The following is a 26,342-nucleotide window of genomic DNA, read 5'->3' as shown; positions in this document are numbered from 1 at the left end:
CAACAACAGATTAATGCTGGTATTAATGAAACTGAGAGGAGTAAAATGAATAATCTGAATATTACAATTGGTAACATAAATGTTATCCATTTATCCAAATGTTATTAACTCTTGAATATGTATTCAGAGTTGGTGATTCTGTTGGCATTAAGATTGAATGCGTTGGTTTGCTAAAAACATCCTGAATCGAATGGAAAACTTCTGATATTGATTTTTTCATAGTTTGGACATTAATACATACTGATACAGTCACATTTATACACACAAACATGCATACTTAGAGTATGAAATTCAGGGATTAAGATTTAGAAGATATCAATTAATGACAAGGCATGGAATTTAATATATTTTTTCATTATTTGTTCTGAGACATTGCAGTGCTAATTGTGTTTATACATCATCTTACTTACAAAATCATTGAAACTTTTATTGAACAATAAATATTTTAGAGAGTTCAGGAAATAGTGAACTATTTTGAATTGGTTTTTTAACTAATTTGTTTGAGGAAATTTCTATATGGGCAAATAAAGACAATATAGACAGGTGCGCTCCCCAGAAATATCATTTAATTGGTTTGTCCTCCTCATAAAGGAAATGGTTTAATGGGGATGAAAGGAACACCGTAAAAATTAGTGAGTAAACATGTGCCACTATCTTATGAAACATGCAGTTAATTAGAAGGTGGATACAGTAGTAGTCATTACCAATTATTGTTTATTTGAATCTTTTAAATCCTCATTCATCAGAAATGATGTTAAATTAAAATGATAATGTGTGGGATGGGTCCAAGCACAGCCAGACATCTCTCCTTTGTTCCCCAAAAGAACCTTGTGTTTGGTAAAAGACAACCTGGCAAGCTCGAAAATCACATTGCATGCAAAGAGCTCAAAGCATCATCAGTACGTATACTCCTGTTACCTGTGTATCAGGCACATGCAAACTTTTATTGGAACTGCTTAGCTACAGTGCATGAATGGTTCTTTGGAACGCCCCCAGTTTTCTATATTTCAGACCCCACAGGGCAAGGGGCAGGGTCCTTCTACTGCAGTATGCAGTGAGATGAGTGTGGCCCCACTGCCCATGTCAGCTGTGGAGTGATCTACCAGACCTAGGGGACCAATACATTGAAAGGGGCTGGATCTTGTGTACTCTCTCTTTTCTTGCTACAAGTAAACACTGTACCACTTGAACCTTGCAGTGCTCTCATTGACTGAATACAAGACTTGCTTCAGTCATTAGAATGAGGCTGAAGTAATAGTGTCCCAGTGTCTCTTCTCTTTTATTTCTGCCATCACCATGGGAAGAGTATGTTCAGAATAGTTGGTCTCAGGAGGAGGATGAAAATCACCTAGTACAGAGCCATCCCAGCTAAAGTGCTCCAAGCAAGCACAGCTTTAGAGCATAGTTCCCAGCAGACTTGCTGATATTTGAGTGAGGACAGCTGAGACTAGCAGAAGCACCCAGTTGAGTTGGAGAGAGGCATCTGCATCATCTTTGAGCAGACGTATAGGTGCTAACTCTTGATAGGAAGCAGTGCAACATTTTTATAGGCTTAGAGAGTTCAGAAGAATCTGGACTTTCAACGTTTTTGGTTGCATCAGCTACTTTATCTCCATTCATGTTCTGGATCCCATTCCTTTCCAAACGAGTCCCTTACCTTAGCAAAAACTTTAAATTTCCATATGCCTCAGCTACTCTTCCAATTCTACTAGATTTAACCTTGTCGATTAATACTTTCAGCTCTTTGTTAATTTTTTTCCAGAGTGATAGGGTTTAGCAATGGCTGTTCAATTCCATTTTCATTGTAATTGCTATTTCTCCTGCGTGTCTCAAATATTTGGTACACAGCACTAGCTATGCATTTGCTTCAACCAGTATAGCCATCCTAGTTCACCACTGCTGAGAATTTTAACAATTGCACTGCCATCTTGTGCCCACTGTCAGCCAGGCAGCAAATAATTCAGCTCTAAAACATCATCCCAGTGTCTGCTTTCTTGGGCCACTGCTAGCACCAGCTGGTTCTTCACCTTCGGGTTCTCAAAGAAGTAGATTCTGAGACAGAGATGAATGTGGAGGAAGTTTATCAGAGTGTGCTCTTGGCATCAAGAGAATGGAAGAAATGGTGAAGAAGCAGGATTGAACAGAAGGAGAAGTTGAGTTGTGATGTAGGTTCAATGGAGGCCTCAGCCAACCCTACAGGGTAACTGAGACTAGAGTGACCCTTCAGAGTTGTGCCAAATTATACTTTCATTGATCACTTATTAAATATAGTCCCAATTGGGGAAAGTGGATCTCTTCATTTAAGCAATCCTGGTAGGGGGTTGAAAGTTGAGGGTTTTCTGTGGTCAGCACTTTCAGCACCTGGGAAAGTAAATCATTCACTCCTGAAGGGGGATCTTGGCTGTGAGTTATAGTTCTCAACCACGAAATTACATCTAAGTAAATTATGACTGTGGTAAATGGAGACAGTTTAGTTTTCAAACCTGAAAAATTTTCTATTTGTTTATTTACTGTTATTTTGAGGTCTTTGACTTTAAGAGAATTCTCCATGGTTATACATTTTCCTAGATTGGTTTTCTCCACATCCATAAGTATCAACTGTAATTTTTTGTGAATGGCTCCTTTTCTAGTAGGCCAACTTATATGGAAGATAACATGATTTATCTTTTTAAAAAATCATTCTTCCAACACATACCAAAGTCTTTATAATGTTTATGGAATGGCTGTTGACAGTGTTTATTTGTCAAGCTTTCTATAAATCAGTTTACTTTCTACAAAAAAAAAACTATATTAAAAGACATGATCACAATGTAGACATTTTACTACTATTATTTTCTCTCTACCTCTTTATTTGCATACAAATACCTAAGGTTTTAAAATTTCTCATAATACTTTAGGGGAAATATCCATGCTAAATGGACCTTGTTAGGTAGCTTAAATGAGACTTTCTAAAGGACTCCATAAAAGGTGAGATTAAATTACTTTTGGATTATATTTATCCAAAGATATTTCTTGTCTCCTATTCAGGTTAATTTCCAGGGGATTGAGATTGCACTCTTCACTATCTCTCATATGCTCTCATGGCTCTTACTTTGAATCTGAGTATCATGTTCCTTGCCTATTTTGATCTCTACATAAATTCAATTTTTCAAAAATATGATTTTACATTACCGTTAATACCTGTAGATTTCAAAACTTTTACATTGGATTTGGAAATCACCCTTGGCTCTCAATAACATTTCCAGAGATTAAAAAAAAAAAAAATGTATTGCACTTCTCTTTCCCTTCAACATCTGTGATTGTCTTTCTTTAAGTTCATTTTCTTAGCAATGGGAAAACTTTGCTACTCCTCAATTGGATAGTAGCTAGCAGTCAGGAATTATCCAAACACAGCAGAGAAAGTATTCTTTTTCTATCTTTCAGTTCTTTAAAAAAATAATATGCTTTTAGAAATTACTCTAGAGATGTTTATAGAAAGTTGTTAGCTTAGGAAAAAATATGCCAGATGCACATTTGGTTGCACACTAGTAAATTGGTGGTAGGTTTGCATTCTGCAGTTTTACTATATATACTATGGGAAACCCATTGTCTCAATCCAAAGAACATGCTGTCCAGAGCCCGAAATCTGTCACAAGGATTGATTGCGTGAAAGCTGTAAAAGACAATTCAGCACAATTTTCTTTGGAATAGAACAGTTTTGCAAGATTCATCGAAAGGCCCAGTCTTGAATAAATAATGCAAAACCCCTTACATGCTAAGCTCTGCCACCACACAGCCTCCTCTGGTAAAGCATATCATCTATTGTGGGCCTATCTTGATTCCTTTGAAAGAGAATTATGTTCCTGGAAATATTAATTTTTATAACATAAGTCTATACATGACATATTCTGTGTTATAAATTCCAAGTGAGAAATTATTAGTTGTTTCATAATATTAACAGATGTATTTTAAAAAAACTGAAGATGAAATGTGATTACTGCTGTTATGGGCTGAATTGTCTTCCTAAAATTAGTATATTCATAACACTCGGTATCTTCAGAACATAACTATATTTGGAGATAGAGTTTTAAAAGAGGTAATTAAGGTAAAATGATGTCATTATGGTGGACCCTAATCCAATAGGACTGGTGTCATTATAAGAGAAAGAAATCTGGATACAGATTCAGGAAGGAAGACTGTATACAAAGAGAAGATGGTCATCTACAAGCCAAGTAGAGAGGTCTAAGAAGAAGAAACTAACTTGCCAACTTGATCTCAGATTTCAGAATGCCAGAATAGTGAAAAAATAAATTTCTGTTGTTTAAGCCACTCAGTCTAGTACTTTGTTATGGAAGTTCAAGCAAACAAATTCATTTCTACAATAATAAGAAAATTTACTGAATTTTTGATTTGTGTATTTAGCTATACTTTAGTTCCTAAAGTTTGCTATTTATTTAGCTGGAAAATTTGTCATAATTAGAGTGAAGCAATATCTATTACTAAATTAAAACAATATTTGGTTTCTTCAGCATATTTAATTTTTTTTAACTCCTACATGTCATCCAAGGAAAGTGATGGAGCCAACAATTATGATGTGATACTATTTCTAATAAAGATTTTAAAACAATACTTTGTTGATTAAATAAAGAATAAACAGAACAATTCATATTTTTACATTGTTCTCTCTGATGTGTATATTAGTGTATTTGAATTCTAAGTTTTAATATAATTGAACAGTGGACTGGGCTACCAAGATTAAGTGGGCAGAGTCCCAAGGAAGAATTTTTGTAAAGCAAGAGCCACTTTTGTAAAAGGGCAACTGACATTAAGAAACTATACATTAAGATATTATGTCATGAATGTCATAAATTATCTTTGTGGAAATTTTGTGTTATCTTAGCATAAATAATTGTAGAAATAATGCTGTCATTAAGAATATATAAGGAGTAGTGCAAAAGTACAATAATTCAATTTAAATAAAAATTTGTAGCCCCATAGCTTGCCATTTTCTTGGCAGACTTTCGGAATATTCAATTAAATTGGATAAAAATGTATGTTATGAACTAAGTTGTGTCCCCACAAAAGTCATACATTGAGGTCCTAACCCCCAATGTTACTATGTTTGGAGATAGGGCCTTTATAGAGCTAATTAAGGTTAATGAGGTCATATGGGTGGGACTCTAATCTAATAGGACTGGTGACCATGTAAGAAGAGGAAGAGACATCAAGAACACGCATGCACAGAGGAAAGACCACGTGAGGACACAGTGAGAAGGCAGCTGTCTGCAAGTCAAGAAGAGAGAGGCCTCAAGAGAAACCATCCCTGCTGCACCTTGATCTTAGACTTTCAGCCTTAAAATTATGAGAAAATACCCTTCTGTTGTTTAAGCCTCTTGGACTGTAGTATTTTGGATGGCAGTCCTAGCATACTAATAATGTAGGTCTTAGATATCTGTCGAGAACATACTAACAAGAGAGAATTTGTTATACTTTCTGAAAAGAAATAGTTTTCAACTATTTCAACTATTTCAACTATTGCATTTTGGTTTCATACTTAATAGAAATGGTTTGTGTTTATGTAGGAGAATATAAAATGTGAACCGTTTTCACATATGTAAATTGAGAAGCCACTCATTTATGAGCATGTTATTTTTCTCAGAATTATCAAATATATTTGAAGAAAGGCGAAATGAGCAGAAAATTCAGGAGCCAAATTTTCAGAAGACTATGTTTCTCTAACAGAAATATTTTATACCCATTAAATATAAAAAGAAACCTGACAAAATATAGTATATGGTTTGTATATATATGAATTGCATATAGTAAGCAATAAAAAAATGCAATGCATAATTTAAGTAACTTCCAAACTCTTTCCAGTTCAGTTAATTTCTGAGTATGGACTCTACATTATTCTGGAGGAAAAGTGATATTTTTCATTAAATATTTGTAGATGTGGTCCATGGTAGTTTAATATAGGCAGTTATTTAAAGAACCATAATAATCCTTTTGTTTTTAAAAAAGAGAGCAAAGGAAGAAAATGCTGTGTTTTCTAATAATACTGTGGCTTTCGTTCATTATTTCATTTTTTCCAGAATTAAGTGTATGTGTGTGCATGCATGTGTACATGTGTATTAAATATTTGCCCCAAGACAAATACTTCCTAAATCATTGAAAACATTTATACTTAGAATGACAATATATATGGTAAAAAGTAACAGAAGTATTTTGTTTGCACCCCAGATAATTTAATTTTATTTCAGCATAAATTATAAAGTATAAGAATTGTGATAAATATCAGCAGTGCAGAATCTCATCAATGATGTTTTCTGGTATGTTGAAAAACAGAGTGATAGACTTAAGTGCCATCTGACAGGAAAACATAGCCATATTGTTTCATCTCTTCATTTCATTCAGGATAAAAGTAGATTCATATCAATTATGAAAAACGTTACACAGTGTAATACAAAGAATATCCCATTGTGATAGATGTGAGATTTCTGAATATTACAAGGTCAATGGATGGTATCAAAATCCCCAAAGTCTTATTTTAGGACACCGGCATATCTTAATGCCTGAGTATAGACTGCAAGTAGCCAAAGTTGTTTTACTCAGTGTCACTGTAGCACCTATTTCTTTTAATTTGCTCTTCCACAGTGAGTTGTTCAGACTGGACGTCCACTTTGGGAAACGTAGGCTTAGCTGCACGTTCATTGCTCAGAGCATGAACACTTGTTTTTCCATTAATGTGGGCTGCTCCTATTCCGCCATGCCAATGTTTGATTTCCTTCTCAAATTCTCTTAAATACAAACATGGCATATTTTTAATTTGATCTACAGAATCTGTGAAATCATGCTTAAAAATGTTCTCATTCTTCTTGGAAAAAGCAGAGATTTTCACAGTGTTAGAAAAGAAGAAGTGTAGAGTTTTGTTGTTTGAGCGGTTTCCTTTGATGTTTAGGATGTTTGTATCAGAAGAGACTATAGAAGTTTTTGCCTTTACTATTAACTCACCATTAAGGTCTGATTTGGGAGCAGACTGCACAGGACTGCCAGCAGTAGCTCTGTCAGTCTGTTTATTGAGAACCATAGTTAGTCCATTCCTTGAGTAAGTCTTTTCATATTCAAATAAGCCAAGTAATTCTGAGATTCTAGATGCATTTGCTAAATTTTCAATTTGATATTCACTTGCAGTGTAGTTTGCTTCACTTGACAGTGGTAATAGATTAGAAAATTCTAAAGTCGATGTCTTCTGCTTGCAATTATTCAGATAAGAGACTGCTACATAATTGTTATTATTATTCTTATTCAAGTTCTCTTTGTGATTTTCTGGCATCACCTCATCATCAGTGTTAGTAACCTGTAAAACTTCTGCACCATCAAGTTCATTAGTTTTTTCATTTTTCTCCTCAGCACTCTGCACAACCACATTATTGTTGTCATTAAGATCCATTTCACTTCTCCTCTTGTTCTTTGTCTCTTCAGCCTCATTCAGCTTATCTTGCACATTCTTATTTCCTCCCTTCTTTTCATCTTTTCTCGCTTCGTACATTTCTTTTTCTATGATTCCTATAACATCCTCTTTCTGACACATATGAATGGACTGCAGATATGGCTGCAGGAAATAAATGTTATCTTGCTCTTGTCCTTTATTTTCCAGAGTTCTAATGTGCTCTATCGGTGATTCACTTTTAAATTCAGGGGATGTAGTGGTTGTCATTTCAGGAGGCCATTTAGGTTTACTCATTTTGAGCTCTTCATCAAGGGGAAGGGTTTTCTTAGGCATCTCCCTAGAAGGGGGCCAAATGATTTTTAATTTTCCCCTTTCCCGGAATTTTCTGAAATCATCCATTTGCCTTCCACTGTCACCAGCATCTATATGTTTATTAAGATCTCCAGGTATGGGGATGTTTTCTGCTCTGTTTTTATACACATTTGGTTCTTCATTAGTAATAAAATCTACTGAGCTGCTTTGATTTTTGTAATTCCATCGATCTTTATGCTGTTTGTGTCCAAAACCTTCATCATAATTTCCCTTTGATTTGAAAAGTTGTTTAAAATGAGGTTTACAATATATTTGTCCATGAAGTGATGCATAATTTCCCAAACTGCCAAAAAGAACAAAAGAAAAAAAAATTAGCATTCTACATATACCCTGTAAATTCATAGAGAATTAATTATTTCAAGGAAGAGTCAGAGATTCAGTGCAATTAACTTACTGGCAATAGGAATGTGCTTATTAATTGAACATTTCTGTTAGATAATAGTTACCACTAATATCCTACATGGTACATGTCATGCAGTATTTAGGATTTCATGCTGTATGTCAGGCATTGGTATAATAGGCATTATAGTATAATGCATATGTAGTTATGGATGATACAAAATGATAGGACTAAATCTTTGCTAACTTAATAATTTATGTGAGGGGTTACACAATAGTTGCATTTGTATGGGTGATAGCAGAGGGAGCAAAGAAGGTGCCTGACAGACCTGAAAATATGAAATCACAAAATAGCCAGGTATTTCCTGGAAAGTATCACATGCCAATCAGAGCACAGCAGCTGAAACTGGGAGAGGTTTTGCCCTCTCCAATAATGCAAAGGCCTGTGGTAGGAAAGAGCGAAAAGGCTGTAGAAGTTAAACTTTCAGAGTTGACCCACTGAAATCACTTTTCAGAACAAGACTCCATACTAAGGGAAAAACATAAGCGTAGAACCAAAACTGAGTTGGGTAATAATGACAGAAATGAAAAAGTAGGTCTTGACTAACATGGGGGAAGAAAAGCCAGCACAGGAAATCCTAGAAGTCAAGCCATCATAGTTTTTTGAATAGAATATGAATGCTAGAAGAGGTAGCTTTGTAAAACTGGGAGAAACCATCCTGAATTTGGTCTCCTTCTAAGATCTGGGAAAACAAATTCCACATAAAAAGGAGCAACAGAAAAGAACCAAAACCAAATATTACACAAAGTTATTATAAAAAATAATAACATAAGAAGCATTACAATATCCATGCAGACAATGAGAACATATTAGAAAAACATGTTCTCAAAACATCAACATTTTAACCTACTATTTTGAAATGATCTAGAAGACATTAGAAAATTATAAAAGACCTGAAAGAATACAATAAATTGGAATTAAAAAAAAGTTGTAAACAAGGTGCCAGGAGTCAGGGGAAAAGTAGAAATAAAAGAGAAAAAATGTCAGCAATAAAAAACTAAAGTAAAATATATATATATATATATATATATATATATATATATATATATACACACACACATATATATATGTATAAGAGCAAATAAACACAATAGAAAGTGTCTTAAGAAATAGGAGAATAAAAATTTACAATCAGAAATGAAAAAAGAGATAAGGATTTGAGAGAAAGATAAATATAAAGATAGGCACAAAATACCTATGTATAGATAACAAGAGTTCCAAAAAAAGAAAATAAAGCAATGAAACAGGTTAAATACAAAAAGGTATAATTTAAAAAAACTTTTCTGATATAAAAAAGTATGAAGCTACAAACTCAATGTGTACACTGGATAATTGACACTATTGACCCAGAATGACCGATTCCAAGAATGATGCTAGTAAAATTACTGGACTTTTAATAAAAAGAAAGAAATTTTTCATGTATTGACAAAAAAAAAGGAGCGTATGACTCATAAAAGAAAGTTAGATTATCTGACATTTCCGACACTTTACACCAGAGGAAAATGGAATAATGCATTTAAGATACTCAAATGAAACAAAGTGTAAATCAAGGATTTTACTTTCAGCAAAACTGACTTTTCATTGTAAATATCATAGACAAATTGTTATCAGCATGTAAGAACTCAAGGAATATCGTTTCCATGAAACTTTCCTGAGGAATCTACTAGAAAACAAGTTCAAATAACCAAAATGACTACAAAAACATCAATATAAGTGATGGTAAGAGCACTAAATATATTGTTACCTATAAACTAAGATGAAATGTCATTAGGGCAAAGAAGAAGATAATATGATACGTAATGACTATATAATATGACACTGAAGATATAATAAAACAATTATTAAAAATAGGATATGAGTGACTGGGGAACAAATGCAATTTTTTAATGTTTTGATAACCAAATTAGTGGTTCTGATAGTTTTGTTATTCCAAAACTGTTGTCCAAACGAATATGGGATATTCTAAATCTGTTACCTCCTTTGTCTTTGAGAACCAGAAGTCCTGAAGTGGAAGAGAGAAGGTATCGATGTCATAGGGAAGAGGCTAAGCAAAAGTAATGCAGTTTTGAATTCGATTTTGCAAATCACTATAAAATCATGATATATTCTTTTTTTACATATATTTACTAGCTCTTAACACTAAAAAAGCTTAGAAATAGTGACCAACCCAGTAGAAAGAGCATTGAGATTTTTGTCTTGAAATGCCATTTCTCACACAAAGAAATCAGGACTTGGAGAAATGACTGATTGCAGGCCTGGGGCAGTAAATGTACAAGGTGAGCATGCAATATCTAGTCCTATAAGATAATGAAGAAACTAGAAAATGTTACTAAGGTCTTGTCAAAAAGACTCAAGAAACAACTTGAAGGGGCTTCTACTCTCTAAGGATAGATTGATTTGAGCTTCAGTAATGACAATAATTGCATCTGATTGAAACCAATCATATGTAAATCTGTGTTTATAAAGATATTTAAAAAAAATTTAATTGGTTACCTCTAGGGAATGATCAGAGTCCATTTCATTATATTGTTAAATAAATAATTGATACATTGGCAAAAGTTATAAACAAAAGGAAAGAATTATATGTTTGTAGTGTCTTCACCAATTCTGTTACCATGCAACCAAATAGTAGATGAGGGGAAGAATCTCCTGTAAAAGTACTATAACTAATGATAAAAAAAGAACAAAAACAGAATAATAATATTTTGCAAACATAAATTAATAAATATAGTTATTAAGCTTCAATACCTGCTATGATCACAAAAAGTTTTAAACAGGGATATGACCTTGGATTTGAATTTTAGAAAGATCATTCTCATTACATTATGGAGCATGGTATTGGTGCAGGTTGGTAGTGGTGGTGATGGTGGTGAGATATGCTGAAGGCAGGGAGACAAACTACCTAGAAAAGCTGTTGCATTAGTACAGAAGTGAGAAATGACACTTGTTTGAAGGATAACTTGAGCTATAGGGATGGAGAGAAGTATACTGCTCAAGAGGTACTTACTTATGGGACAGAAATTACAGAACTTGGTCATTGCTTGGGTGTAGGGAATGAAGGGAGAGGAAAGAATCAGAGAATTTCATGTTCAGTCATTGAGTTAATATTAATGCCATTTACTCAGAAAGTAGCATATAGATCATGAAAGAATTTCGGTAGAGAGAAGATAAAAGGGGCAGATTGAATTTGCTGTACTTACAAGAAATCTAATTGGAGATATATAGTAATCATTGACATATAAGTGTCTGATACACAGAGAAGAGAGCTGGGCCAGTGGTACAGATTTCAGAGTTATTGCCACATGGATGATGATTAAAGTTATGGGAGTGGATGCAATAAACCAGAAAGAATATAAACAATGAGAATAATAAACATCCATAACAGAATTTAGGGAAGTCTAACATCTCTGTAATGGGCAGAGAAAGAATCGCCCACACAGGAATCTGAGAAGGAACACCCAGAAAGTAGGAGGAAAACCATTATACTCTGGTGTCATGGAAACCAAGAAAAAAGAATGTTGCAATATGGGGTGTCTGACATTTTTGACATTGTCAATTAAAGTCGGGAAAGATAGAGTCTGAGAGATGTGTATTGGATTTAGCAAAATAATTACATATCAGCATCTCAGACTATAGACACATCAAATAAACACCATATTCATTTAAATGTTTTTACTTCGAGAGTTTTGGAAAACGAGTATATTTTGTAACTGTGTTGATAAGATACTTCTGTTTCACCAGAGAATAAACAGAGTATTTATTTGACCTGACACTGACATTATTCTAACTTTTTTTTTAACTTAGATGGAATAGCCCGAACGTAGGTAAACTCCAGTGCCCACCACTTGTTTTGGTATATGAAATCTTCCTGGAATACAGGTGGGCCCATTAGTTTACAGCTGCACGGGTTTGCTCAGTGATCTATGGCTGCTTTTCCACTCTGTTAGAAAGTTGAGTAACAACAGAAACAGCATGCCCTGCAAAGCTGAAAATATTTACTATCTGGACTTTTACAGAAAAAGTTTGCTGAATCCTGATCTAGAGTCTAGACTTTAGACTACAGTAGGAACTTAAAAATTCCGATTTGCACAGAAACATTTAATTTGTCTTATCTATATGATCTCCATGTTTGGACAAAAAGGACCTTTCTGGATTTGATTAGGAAAGCAAAATTTCCAAAGGAAAATAGTCATAGCCATCCTGAGCAAACATAACAGAATATGACCACATTCCTTTTGTGGTTATGTTAACTAATGTCAGCAAGATCTGGAAAAATCTGCGTCTTCTTAGAAACGTGATGTTATAAGTACACTGCGAGCTCTTGAATATTTGTGGCACAGAGCACAAGACATTTACCTCAGTTTACTGTTGCAATGGTGGCATCGGAAGCAGGACTTATGAAAACTCTGCTTGTCTGCTGTTAGACACTCCATTGGATAAACTGTCTTTTGACAAAGTATACATATTTCCTTGTCTTGGAGTAGTAGTTTCTAAAAATGAAAATTTACAAAAGTTTTTTTAGTGTTACCTTCAATCACTTTGTAAAAATAAAACAAACAACAGCAGCATATTAACTGGCCATGCAGTTAAAGTACAAAGCTCTAAGACTATTGTCCTGATATTGCTTCTCTGGATATAATCCATCCTACCGCCAGGTTTGAGACTCTGGTACAATTAACCTTACTCTAGTGTCTCTACTATTTTATACTTTGTACAAGTTGACTTTTGTTATTTAAGAAAACATACATGAGTAAAATATGTTCGGTAACTTTAATACATTAAAAAGAATATATAGTAAACTCACCCATGAGGAGCCCTGTGAGCACTTATTCTAGATAACTAAACTTTCCACGTATATAAAGGTTTGCACCTAACTTGTTTCAAAGCTTTTATTTTTGAAAGTATTCTGAGAGATTTTTTTCTAAAATATGTACATATCTTTTCAGCTGAGGACATTGTATTTGTTTAAATATTTTCTTAATGACAATATTGACTCTATGACACCAATTCTTAACTTTAATCCAATGAGACTCCTGATTACATTGAAATGTTCAGGGCCATTTGTCCTCAATCTAAATGGGTTTGGATTTTAGGGCTTTTTGGATTTGCATGTCTGCCTTTTATAGTCTCCCTACCTCTTCCCTTGCTCTAAAGTACCTACGGTCACATGCTGTTGCTCTCAAGTGAATGCTAGCTCCTATGAATTATAGTAGTTACATTATTAACCACTGTTTGCATAGTGGTTCAAAACTGACACAGAACTTTCACCTCAGTATTGTTTTGATCCTCACAATGATCCAGTGAGAATAACTAAGCTTTCATATTAGTTATACATAAAAGTGTATATGCTCAAGGTTCGATATACAAATAAATATATATACTTTAGTGCTCGAGGCTCATTTGAGGCTACTGAGAGATCATTTGTTTGTTTCTAGCAGAGGAAACATTTCTATATTTAACATTAGGGTTTTTTTTTTTCATACTTTATGTTTTTCGCTATCGTAACAAAAACTGAGCATATAGAATTAATTAGACAGCTTTTCTTAATTATGCCAGAAGCGAGCACTTTAAGAAATCATATTAACGCGATAAAGCAGACACATATGTTGCAAATGATAGAGGAATAGTTATTAGTTTCAGTAGCTTTTATTTTTAGGCTTGCTATTTCTTTCAATCTGTGTAAAAGAATGAACTACCCTAATGATGCACATTAATTATGTCAAATACTTTTATTGTGAAGGCTCATTAATTGTAAAATGTAGGGAAATATAAATAAATAAGCTATTCTCTGATGTACTAAGTTCATATATTTTATACTTCTCTCCTTCCACATACAATCAAAATTTTAAAATGTATTATCCATGCCCATCTGTGAATGAGGACAACTGAGCTATCATTCTGGGTTTAAGGTAGGTGTAAAAAAATGTTATTAAAAAAAATCTGGCATTAGAGAAAGCTAATTCCATTCAACTCAATAACAATAATTAAATATACAAAAGGTAAAATTCTATACCTATACTTTTGTCAGAGATACCAGTCAATAACAATTCTTAAAGCACGTATCACGAGTGTAAATTATTTCTTGGATTATTACCAGGCTGTATTGAATTCAAATGCAAATACCACTTTGGTCTGGCAATTAAAAATACATCATAGTAGGTCAAGGAATATTATCTAATATTGTCTCAAACAAGTGGATGAAATAACAACTTTTAATAAGGAATATTAATAATGTGTTATGGGTATATAATCATTAATATATAGTTATACATAATCATTAATAGTAACAATTATTATATCTGCTGCTTTATTTAAAGCCTTATTTACCTTGACAAATAAAGGTCTCAATAATCTACATATGTAATATTATTTTTTATTCTCACACAGTGCAGGTGAATCATATTATGTTTTTGTAAAGAGAAAGTAGTAAAAGCAAGCATTGTAAACAGAGCACATAGGTTATATTGTTTGGTTACTTCCACACACTCTTAACTGCAAGTATCTTAGGTATGGAACACATGCTTTTAAATGGGTTAATCTTACTTCACATTTTGCAAGCTTATTTACCACTTATAAATGCAGATTCTTCTTGGAAGGCGGTTCTCATCTCAGCTGCAGAAGCATCTGAGGTTGCACATCCCAGGCTTTCAAAAACTCTTTCACTCTCCTGCCACGTCTTTTGAAAATTCCTCCTGAGCTCTTTAGGTGAATCAGAAATATCTAAAATATGGCCAGCGATGACATCTTCATAGGTCGGCGGGGCATGCTTGAAGTCAAAGCCAGATTTGCCAGCTTCTGAGTTATGTGATGAAGACATTGTCGTCTTCGACCCGACTACTTGACTCTCAAATGTATCCATGCCTGAAAATTGTTCACTTAGAGACCTCAATTCAGAGTGTACACTGGGCTGCTCAACAGGAATGTTTTCTCTAGGACGATTACAATTAAAGCCTGTAAAACTAGCATTTTCTAAGGATTTTAATCCAAATTCCTCTTTACAAAACGCATGACTTTCTTGTTTTACGTTATGGTTTGCTTCTCCATTTACATAAACTCTTGTATTTGACGTTGCTTCAAAAACTGGGCTATCCTCAAATTCCCTGAACCATCTATTCATTTCATTTTCATGGTCACTCACGAAATTTTCAGCCATTTGAGCAGTTCGGTTGGCTGTTTCATATCTCTGCATGTGCTCTGACGGGCGAGGCACTTCCACTTTGCGGATGATTTCAACTGACTCGAAACTTTCTGTATCTGGCATTATGCGCTGGGTGGAATTTACTCCATCTTTGTGAACATAAGTCGCCCTTTTCTCTACTTTCCTAACTTCCTCTTGAGCTTCCATAGAATCTCCGAAGGAACCATTATCAACATGATTTACACTTATAGGTATTGTTATTGTAGGGGAAGAGTCCCTACCACGAGTTTCTATCTTAATTTGACGACGAAGGGTTGCGGGAGATGTGATGATCTCAGACCTCTTCTCTACGATCGGAACCCGGGTTACTGATGAACATGGGATGGCTCCTCTGGATAACTTTGCAGTGGTGTCTTTGAGTTTGCCAAGTTGTTCAGAGCAACTCCTAGGTGAAGAAGAGGAGGTATTTGCTATGTGAATTCTAGAGGTTTGTGACACAGGCCTTCTTGGTGATGGTTCAGCAACACTATCCCTTTTAGGGGACTGAGAAAGCTCATCCTTAGTAGAGGTTTCTGTTCGCCGAGCAGTAGACTCGATTGTTATGAAAGTTGGTGACGGTGAGCGTGTTTTTAAAGAGGGAGGAGAAATCTTACGATCGTCTAGTTTAATTTCCTGATGGGTTTTCACATGATGAGTAGTTGCTTCATGATGGGCTGCTACTTCGTGGTGCTGTGTTTTTTCTACAGTGGTGTTTTCTTTCTGTTCTCTGTTTTTATTATAGCTGACATTAACATTAGACACTTCAGATGATGTTTCGTTAAGACCATTGGGTTTATTTCTCTGCTTTCCTGCCTTAGAGGACATCATGGCTGTTTGGATGATATTTTCACAGGACACAAGCATATCCTCTGCTTGAGTTTTAATATGTGTGATTTCTTCCTTAATTTTTTCTATGTTATTCTCCGCAGCAATGCGAACTCCATATTCTCTTTTTTCTTCACTTAATAGCCATACTGGAATAAGATTTAATAGTGTGTGAAATGTTTTAAGGCCATTTTTATTTGGCTCTGCTTCAAACTGTTTTACTCGAGACAAAATGTGTTGTAATTCTTCACGTTTTCTCAAAAATTCCAATATATTTATAGCACATTTTCCATTATCCTTCTGGGATTCTTTCACAGAGGAAAATAAAGATTTGTTCTGTGTAATCTCCTGTTTTGAATCGTTAGTATTAGAAAAGACTTGTTTCTGTTGTATGCCCTTGACTTCAAGACATTTTTCTTCCTGAAGATTATTATATGGCTGGGGCAATTTTTTATGTTCATCTTGACTTTCAGAAATCTGTATGTGTGTTTGCTGAAAATTCTTAGTCAGTGAATCAAGATGTGCATCAGTAACCTTTTGTTTGACTACCTTCTGTTCTGATTTATTTAAATGTTCTTGTTTTCTTTCAACTATTAGTCTCTCTTCTTCTGATCCAGTGATTTGTGGGCCCTGCATTGTTCCTTCACTTACTGGAAGTTTTCCACTATCAGATTCTCTAAAATCTCTTTGCTTCTCATGAACTATGTTGAGCTTAATTTCATGGCTTTTCTTTGCAGGTTCTGTAGGCAATTTTATTGTTACTCTTTTTTCCTTCTTAGGCAATTGGTAATATTTTTCAGCCACAGATTGCTTATTACTATATTCAGTGCTTGCTTCCGTGTTCTTGGTTTCCTGGTACTGTTGTTTGGTAATGCTTTGAACATCAACTTCAGATTGCTTTTTGTGGCTTTCATAGCTGTGGTTTGTTTCATTTAATTTATGATCTTGAGTTGGAAACTTGATGGTTCTAACTTTAAAAGTTGGGAAAACTGGTTTGTTTGGGGGCAAGTTCAACTGTTCCAGATACTCCTTCTGTTGTGTTAGTGGTACACTACATTCTTGGTGACTCTGTTTAATTTCACAAGCTGATTTAGATTGCATCATGTCCCTTGAGCTCTGTAAAACTTCTTTTGTCATGGTATCTTTGTCTTCCGAGGCCGCAAGAACATGTTGGGACCTCTTGCCAGAAACTGTTACTGCTGGTGTTGTGGAAAGCTGGTTAGCAGTACATCCTCCTAGTAGTTGAGGATGACTTTGAGAGTTTGGATTGGGTTGGGCCACAGTGACCCTTGAATCTATTCCAGGTAGGGGAACCTCCTCACTTGTTATTTGTAACTGCACTTCCTTTTCCAATTCTGGTATGTTTTGATTTGGGTATTCTTTTTTGACTATGTTGTAGCAAGAACTCTCATATTTCTGTTTTTCAAGCTCTTCTCTTTGTTTTCTGTATTTTTCTTCAGCAATCATTAAAGGTGTCTTAAATTTTCTCATATAAGGTTTTGGACTTTGTTGTTCTGAACCTATAGGAAATGAATGAGATTTTACGAGAGGTGTTTTTCCTTGTTTTTCCTTGGGTGGTGAAGTTTCTGGAACTGTCTGTGAGAGAGACATTGTAGAGTCCATAGATAATTGTTTTCTTTCCCCAAGACTTTTTCTAGACATATTCTTCTTTGTCTCTGTGTGTTCACTGCTAGTCGCCATCATTACTCCATTCTGATTGTTTGAAGTAGTAATTTTCCATTCCAAATCTGTCAGGGAATTCTCTAATTTAACTTTTGGAGAACCATGATGCTTTTTATCATCTATATGCTTGGGAAGTTTGGGTTTGGGTAATGTGGGAGGTGGCACACGTACTCCTGATTTTCCTTTTATGATTTTAGCTTGAGAATGAGTTTGCTGAGAGCTTAAGGCTTCTTCTTGGGAATATTGTACAAATGCTCCACTGTGCTTTTCTTTAACAGAGGAGGAAAGGAGATGTGCTGAGTTGAGAGATGGAGTTGGAGGAGGGGGAGGTGGTGGAAACACTGATAGACATTCTCTTTCAGATTTCTCATCTTCTGGTGGTGGAGGAAGAGGGAGGCCTGGGAAATTTTCAAATTCAGCCTTTATCTTCTCTGTGGACAGTGAGAGAGGAAACACATTTTTTTCAGGCAACAGCATTAAAGGAGGTGGAGGAGGAAGAGGAAATTCTATTTCAGATGATGCATTAGAAGGTGGAGGAGGAGGTGGAGATGGAGGTGGAAGAGAGCACTCACTTTCTTTTACATTATTTTCAGGGTTCAAGTTGATTGGATTAAAGGACATTTCCATTGCCATTTTTAAGTCTGCGGAAGTATTTGTCTTCATTAGAAAGTCTTGGCTGTTCGGATGAACATCAGTCTTCTGCTTTTTGTCAGTTGCCTTAAGTTTATTGTGGCTTTTTTGGGAGACTTTCACTTCTATTGTATTTGATATGTCTTGATCTACAGGCAAAGTCTGCCACTCTGGTTGAGGGTTCACATTCTTTTTCTTTATATCTTTGTTAGAATATTGCATTTCCTGCTTTAACAAAGTTTGCTTCTGGAAGTCCCCTGAAACTTCACAATTTCCTCTAACTGTCTTGTTCACTGGACCCTGGGTTGTACTGAGCTTACAGCTTTGTATATCTGTTGATGTTTTATTGTTTTGGGTACTTTTAAAACTCTTTACAGGGGAAGATTCCATTTTTTGGTGGTCATTCCTCAGTTTGCAAGGTTGAGTCTGTTGCTTTCCAACTGTTTTATCAATAGATTCAGTAGAGTTAAGGACAGCATCTTTCTGTTCTCTCACTGTCTCTGATTCCTTAGTGTTTAGATTTTCCTTCACTGACACAGTTGATGTCAATTGTCTGTTCATATGGTCATCTCTAAGATGCTGCTGTGTTGTGATATCAGTCCAGACACCCATTCTGTCCCCTGATTCCAACATATTTTTAATGCCTTTGCGGTGTGAATCAGATAGTCTTCTAAGACTTTTCTCAAGAGCATCATTGTTTTGTTCACGATCTACAACAATCTTTACAGTACCTTTTGGGGCTTTTGAAATGTTAACCTCAGTTCTTTCTTCTATTAAATTACCATGATAAGATTTGCCTGTAGTTTGGTTGAAAGTGTCTGTTCCCCCTTTCTGCCTGGCTGCTGGCCGAAATGGTCCTGGTCTCGGCTGAAGAACATTTTTTTTGTCCGTTTGGAGAGCCACCTGATGAATCTCTGTTTTCTGCTCTTGTGAGGATCCTGTCCTCACAGCTTGCACATCGTCTTTGATTACAGCTTTTTTATCTACATCTTTGAAAGCACTTTGTGCTTCTTTCAGATTCCTTAATGATGTTTCAAGGTCATCTCGGATAAGTTCCTTTTTCAGGATTTCTGTCCTTGTGTTTGCAGTCTTTTCAAGGCATTCAATAGCTTTCTCAAAATCACCAGGGCTGGCATTAGGCAGTTTAGATTCTTTCCATTGGTGGCTTGACTCCTTAAGTGACTTGAGTGTGGCCAGCATGTCACCTTTTATAATTTCTTCTGTTTTAGACTCTGTTTTCTGATTTATGGCCTGGCTGAGGGAATTTAGGGTTGATTTCAAATCACCTTTTATAATTTCTTCTTTGGGTGTCTTACAAGATGTACTCTGAGGCTCTGTCATGAACACCTTAACTTTATTATGCACATCTCCTGGGATGATGTCAGTTTCATTAACAGTATGTTCAATCTGAGACCGCCTTTTCTTTAGTAACGATTTCGTGCCTTCTACGTCACCACCAATTATTTCTTCCTCACTTTCTTGTGTCCTAGCTCTTAGTGTTTCATTTGACTCCATCTGGAGTTGTTTGAGATAATCTAAAGCTCCAGTTTCTATACATGTTGTGAAAAACTGAACATTTCCCCTCTCAGAGGCATCGATTTTAGCCTTTTCAGATATTTTATTGTTTGATATAGAAGATAGCAGACTATGAATGGTACGTTTTACATCACCCCCTATTACTTCTTCACGCTCAATTGTGTCACCAGCATTTTCGTTAAGTAGACAATAGATGGTCATGCTAATATCTCCTCTTTCATCCTCCTGAATTAAAATGCCTTTCTTTACAGATCTTTCCTCAGAAAACAGGTTTTTAATTGCTTGTTTTACATCACCACTCACTATCTCTTCTTTTTCGGTATGAAATTCTGTTGATCTGTTTAATAATTGAGTTTTGGTCCAATTAACATTTCCTTTCTCTTCTTCACTAACCAAAACCTCTCTTTTCGTACAATTTCTTTTGGAAAGTAGGTTCACCATTATATTTCTGAGATCAGCCCTGATAATTTCTTCTTTCTGGATCTCAGGAGATGTTTGATGCATTAGTTTATATTTTGCCATTCGAACATCCCCAACTTCATCAGCTTCAATGATGATTCCAGGAGCCTCTACAACTTTTTGAGAGTAGAGTTCTTCTAAGGTTTCTTTAATGCTCTTGCCAATAATTTCTACTTTTTCTACGCTATTTTTACTAAATTCATGAAGGGGTGTAGTTTCAAAGAGCCAGGTAGTTGTCTTGACATCAGAAGGAGGGATTTCTTCCTTGGTGATTTTCGTGATGCTTTCATCTGCTTCCTTAATAGAATCCAAAGTCTGATTTTCAAAAAGCCACACTGCCTGCTTAACATCACCTTTCTGTATATCTTGCTGAGCAACTGTTTTGACATTTTCATATTTTGACCCCTCTCCTCTCAGCTCATCTATAGTGTGGGTTTCAAATAGCCAAGTAGATGTTTTAACATTGCCCTTTCGTATTTCATTGACACTTACTGTTCTTATATAAGCATTCTTATCAAAATTTTCAGACTCAAAAAACTGTTTACTTGACTTTACATTCCCACCTAGAATATAGTCTACGGTGGGCACAATATCACGTGATTCTCCTGAAATCTGATCCAGTGGCTGCGTTTCAAATCTGTATCTGACAGAACTAACATTTCCCTTCTGAATATCTTCTTGTGTGACAGATTTAATAACATATACAGTCTCTGATTCATTAATTGAGTCTAATGGTTTTGTTTCAAAAAGCCACCTTGTCCCTCGTACATCTCCATGAATTACCTCTTCCTTTTTAACTGTTGTCACTTCATGATAATACCCTTCTCTGTCTTGAATTGCATAGAGTGGCTGAGTTTCAAAGAGCATTCTGTAGCTTTTTACATCACCCTTTATTACTTCTTCAGTAATTTGTTCTTTGGTGCTGATATAGTCGGATTCTTCTTTAATCTCATCTAAAGAAAAAGTCTCAAAAATAAAGCACCCCTTTCTTACATCTCCACCTTGTATGTCTGTCACTGTCTTGACTAATTCATCACCTTCTTGGCCTTCTTTTATCATATCAATTGGATGGTTTTCAAAAAGCCACCTACAATTTAAAACATTGCCTTTCTGAATATCTTCAGTCTTTAGGGTTTTGATCTTTTTCAAAACTTCCTCTGAACTGGAACTTATGGAATCTAAGGACTGATTTTCAAATTTATGGCGCATGCTGGAGACATCCCCAGCTTGGACATCCATTTGCACAGCCTTGATTTCCTTTCCTTCTTCTCCTTGTATGCTGTCCAAATTTTCTGTCTCAAAAAGAAAACACGCTGTACGAACATCCCTACCTTGGATCTCCTCCTGTTTTACAGTTTGCAATTTGACTGTTGCTTCAGAGTCATCTTTTATGGTATCAAGTGGCTGAGTTTCAAAGAGCCAAGTATAGGCTTTGACATCTCCCTTATGAATTTCTTCACCATCAGTCGTTAATGAGACTTTTTCATAAAGAGACTCCATTGGCTGGGTTTCAAAAAGCCATCTACAGGTTTTGACATCCCCTTTCACAATATCTGTAGCTTGCTCAGTTTTACTTTCTAATTCTTCCATATTACTAAAATATTTAATGGAATCAAGAGGTTGGGTTTCGAACAGCCATTTAGCAGATTTCACATTTCCAGTCTGTATTTCTTGAGCAGATATTCCTCTAATTATCTGAAATTTATGAATGCTTTCATCGAACTGGTCAATGGGCCTTGTTTCAAAAAGCCATCTACAGCTTTTTACATCACCTCTTAGGATTTCTTCTTGCTGGACTGTCTTTACCTGATGATATTTTCCAAGATGATCTTGAATGGCATATAGCGGTGTTGTTTCAAAGAGTGACTTATTTAACTCAACAGCACCTCTTGTGATTCCTTCCACCTCTATTTTATGTGATGCGTCAAATTTAATTAAATTGTTTGATTCAAAGATATGTGTGTAATTCCTTACATCTCCCCTGTCAACTTCTTCCAGTTTCACTGTTCGTATGTACTCTTTTCTATCATCTCTAATCTCTTCTAGAGGTTGGGTTTCAAAAACCCATTTTTGGTGCCTAACATCGCCTTTTTCTTCTTCAGAGGCAGTAATTTTTTGAAGTCTTCCTACATCAGGGCTATCTTTTAAAGCTTCTATTGGAATTGTTTCAAATAGACGCTTAGCAGTCTGTACATCACCCCCTATTATTTCTTCAGATCTTAGAGGATCTGCATCAGGAACTTCTTTCAGAATGTCTAACGGCTGTGTTTCAAACATCCAACACTTTCTAGAGACATCTGTACCTATTATTGTTTCCTTTTCAGTGATGACCTCTTCCGAATCTTCTTTGATTTTCTCCAAAGGTTGAGTTTCAAATAACCACTTTGCCCTACTCACCCCGCCTTTGACATTTTCTTCCATGGATATTCCTCGGATGACTTTAATTTCTGGGATATCCTTGTTAATTGTGTCCAAGGGCTGTGTTTCAAACATCCAACGTGCTGTTCTCACATCTCCCTTTTCAACATCTTCTCTCTGAACAGTTTTAATTTCCAGCATTTGACCTAAACCATCTCTAATAACATACAATGGCTGAGTTTCAAAACATTTTATACTCCTTTTAACATCTCCTTTAATTTCTTTGAGCTCAGACCTTAGCTGCAGTAGATGAACCTCATCCACTGAATGAAGCTGTCCAAGTTGATCCAGATGTTGAGTTTCAAACATGTATCTCACGGTCTTGACATCCCCCCCAGTTATGTCCTTTATGGCAGTTACCACTGATTCTTCTTGATTCTGATGCATTTGATTCATTGAGTCCAATGGCTTTGTTTCAAACATCCACCGGGCTGTGCGGACATCTCCTCTGGCTAGTTCAGGAATTTTCTCAGCATTTTCTTCAGTGCCAGAAGAATGATCCCCCAGTGTATCTATGGGTTGGGTTTCAAACATCCATGTGGTATATTTTACATCACCACCAGCAATGATTTCTTGATCAGCAATACCCTTGGAGATGTTATCTTCATCTGGAGAGTCATTGTTGATGGAATCTAATGGCTGATTCTCAAAGATCCATCTCGTGGATTGCACCTCCCCCTTCAGAATTTCATCCCACTCCAAGTGTTCTCTTTCTGAGTTCAGATCTTTTTGAGAACTATCATTTGTATTTTCAAAAACGTACCGAGCTTGTTGCACATCTGCTGAAACTGAGCTCCGTGGGTTTACCTGACTGGAAACAATCTCGGAAACCTCACTGATATAATCTTTTTCTAAGTTTTTTCTTAACTCAGGATGGATGTGTTTATATAAGCGGTTTAATTCATACAAATTTCTTTGCTTGGCATATAATTCTTTGGGTACTGGTGATATTCTAGGAGGGCTGGTGAGTTCAGGGGACTGGGAAAATGCTGTCACATCTCTTGGAGTTTGAAGTATATCTGGTGGGGGAGGAGGAAATTCTTCTGTCTTTCTCGAAGGAGTGGCATGAACTTGTGCCAGAGTTGAGTAAGTGGCACTGTGGTCACTACCTTTTGTGGTTGATGTTTCCTTCCTCTGGCTGGTTGAAGTGCAAGAAGTGGAAGAGGTACTCACAGTGGATAATGGCTTTAAAATCTCTTCATATTCACTTTCAATCTTTAAGTGAGAGAAAATCAAATCTTATAAAGATGGGTGGAGTGGTAGAGACTTCCTAGGCACTACCCCTCACCTGTCTACCTGATATGACATCTCCATTGGGAAAAACAGGTGATATATTCCATTTAGAGATCTAGTTAGGAGCAATATTCAGTGTTTGTTACTATCTTTCCTATAATTCATATGCATTTTTAAATTCAATATATCATTCAGTATATCAGTGAATCAGTATTTTAACATTTACACATAGTCTTGATTCTTTTTCCTCCTTTACTTAATGTGCCTATGCTGAGTAATCTAGAGGGAAATACAAGTCTTAATGTACTTTTGAGGGTTGTTTTGTTTTTCTTGGAATTTTAAACAAAAGAATAGTATCTGACATTTAAACTTGACTTTATTATTTTATCTGTTAGTTATTAAACTTTAGAGCATACATACTTTTTCTTCATAATTTTCTCTAGTGAGAAAAGTTCTAACTCTATCACGTTTGTCATGTAGAATAATAATCTTATGGAACAGAATAAGTACTGTTTCAGAATATTTTCTGTGTTGAAAAACCACCTTGAACATTCAATAATTTGAAAATGCTATATATTTACATTTGGCTTTATGATTAATATGTTTTTGTGTAGAGAAATTGTTTTACCTTAATCTGCTTGGCTGGAATTGTCTCTTTATCAGAATAAAGGACCTTTTCCTGGGCAGACTTTTCAAATTGCTCTTTTAAAAACTTAGTTGAAACCTTTGGAATCTCTTCATCCTCAGGTGTATCTATGACTACAAACAGAAAAGAACAGCAAAAGAACACAAAAGGAAGATTGACTTTCATAAGCAAACCAAAATAAAACTAAAATACAGATATAGTCAAGTAACGTTTCAGTCACAATTGGCTTAAATCTTCCTTTTTAGCTCTCCAGGACAGCAAAACTTCCCATTCTTCATTTACAGGCAAGACAAACTGTACCCATTTTATGCAAGCTTGCATAGATTTGCCTGTAGCCTAGTCTCTTATCTGCAGGTTGGAGAACTGAACTTAAAAGTATTTAAATCTATTATTAAGAATGATATAATTTAGATAATGTTTCTGTTCTCAGGGAGCTTGATAAACTAAGTTTCATTATAGTTTCCTGAGGCAAAAAGCAGTTCAGAGGTGGCTGGCTTATCACCTTCTAGGCTTTTAGGATGAATACATCATAGAGTTATGGGCAATGAACTATTTTAGAAGCTTATTCCATCTATCACCACAGGCAGAACCTAATTATATACAGAAATACTATCCTGTCCCCTTCAGGACCATGAGTCACAGTTACTAACTTTACTTAGTGAGAGGGACTGTACTTTGGAAGTCTTCCATTCAAACACAGACATATGAATAAAAGAAAGGTATATTGGGGTCAAGTAATGAAACTCTTACCTGTTTCTTGAACATACTGATGTAACTGAGAAGCTTGGTTTATTTCCTTGCTGTGCTCTTCAAGATGAGAGACCTGTGTTTAAAGATAATTTTAAATAAATAATTGTTCTTAAGAAGTCAATTATTTCCGTACTGCACATGTATTCTTTATTTCACAGTGACTTTTATCCAAGAGTTCAGTGCACACTGAAAGATGATAAGTAAGCCTCTATCGCTTATTTTAATGCATGTGCTTATGCTATAACAGACCATATATGAATTTATACTTAAAATGCACTCATATATTTAGGCTGTTTGTTTTATTTTTCAAAGAATGTGAACTCCAAAATGGGGAGACATTGCTATATATTGATCTTAAATATATAAAGGACAATAAAAGCAATTCCTCACAACAAGGTCAGAATTTCCGCATAGTTCTAAAAACTATTTGGAAAGTATTGTCTTTCTAAGTAGTTACCATTTCTCTTCCAAGAACATCCATTTTATGTGCTTTGGAAGCTTCTTGTTCATTTCTTTCCATTTCCTGGCTGCTTCTTGAAATGTCGACCTGGCTGTTATGGGTTATCTCCTGAAAATGGATGAATGAATGAATGAACAATACCTTAAGAAAAGTCTGAAAATTTTAACTTTTTCTATTAGTGCAATTTAAGTGACAGATACTTTTGAAAAAAAATTAACGTTCCTTGCTCTATTAGTTTGCTTGTTGCTGTAACAAATTGCCATAAACTCAGTGACTTTAAACTACACAAATTTAATATCTACATTTCTATAGGTCAGAGCCCTA

The 26,342-nt window shown here is 35.3% G+C and overlaps 1 protein-coding gene across 2 annotated transcripts in view; it reads right to left on the bottom strand.

Annotated features, from left to right (window-relative positions):
- Positions 1 to 6,233: 6,233 nt before the first annotated feature.
- The window catches only part of XIRP2 (xin actin binding repeat containing 2), a 248,604-nt gene continuing 228,495 nt past the window's right edge, over positions 6,234 to 26,342 (bottom strand). Inside the window, exons 6-11 of one of the 2 annotated variants that reach the window (XM_039855563.1) lie at positions 26,016 to 26,126; positions 25,559 to 25,631; positions 24,791 to 24,921; positions 14,769 to 24,144; positions 12,558 to 12,691; positions 6,578 to 8,084 (exon numbers count right to left, since the gene is read on the bottom strand). In XM_039855563.1, coding sequence (XP_039711497.1) covers positions 12,597 to 12,691; positions 14,769 to 24,144; positions 24,791 to 24,921; positions 25,559 to 25,631; positions 26,016 to 26,126 — 9,786 coding nt within the window. In that variant the 3' untranslated portion in view covers positions 6,578 to 8,084; positions 12,558 to 12,596. Of the gene's footprint in view, positions 8,085 to 12,557; positions 12,692 to 14,768; positions 24,145 to 24,790; positions 24,922 to 25,558; positions 25,632 to 26,015; positions 26,127 to 26,342 lie in introns of both variants that reach the window. The other variant, XM_039855564.1, reaches the window with a different exon arrangement.

This window comes from Pteropus medius, unplaced genomic scaffold, assembly GCF_902729225.1.
Source record: "Pteropus medius unplaced genomic scaffold, Ma_sr-lr_union100, whole genome shotgun sequence".
Lineage (NCBI taxonomy): Eukaryota > Metazoa > Chordata > Mammalia > Chiroptera > Pteropodidae > Pteropus > Pteropus medius.
The sequence above is the reverse complement of the archived record's forward strand: the minus strand, read 5'-3'. Positions and strand labels throughout refer to the sequence as shown.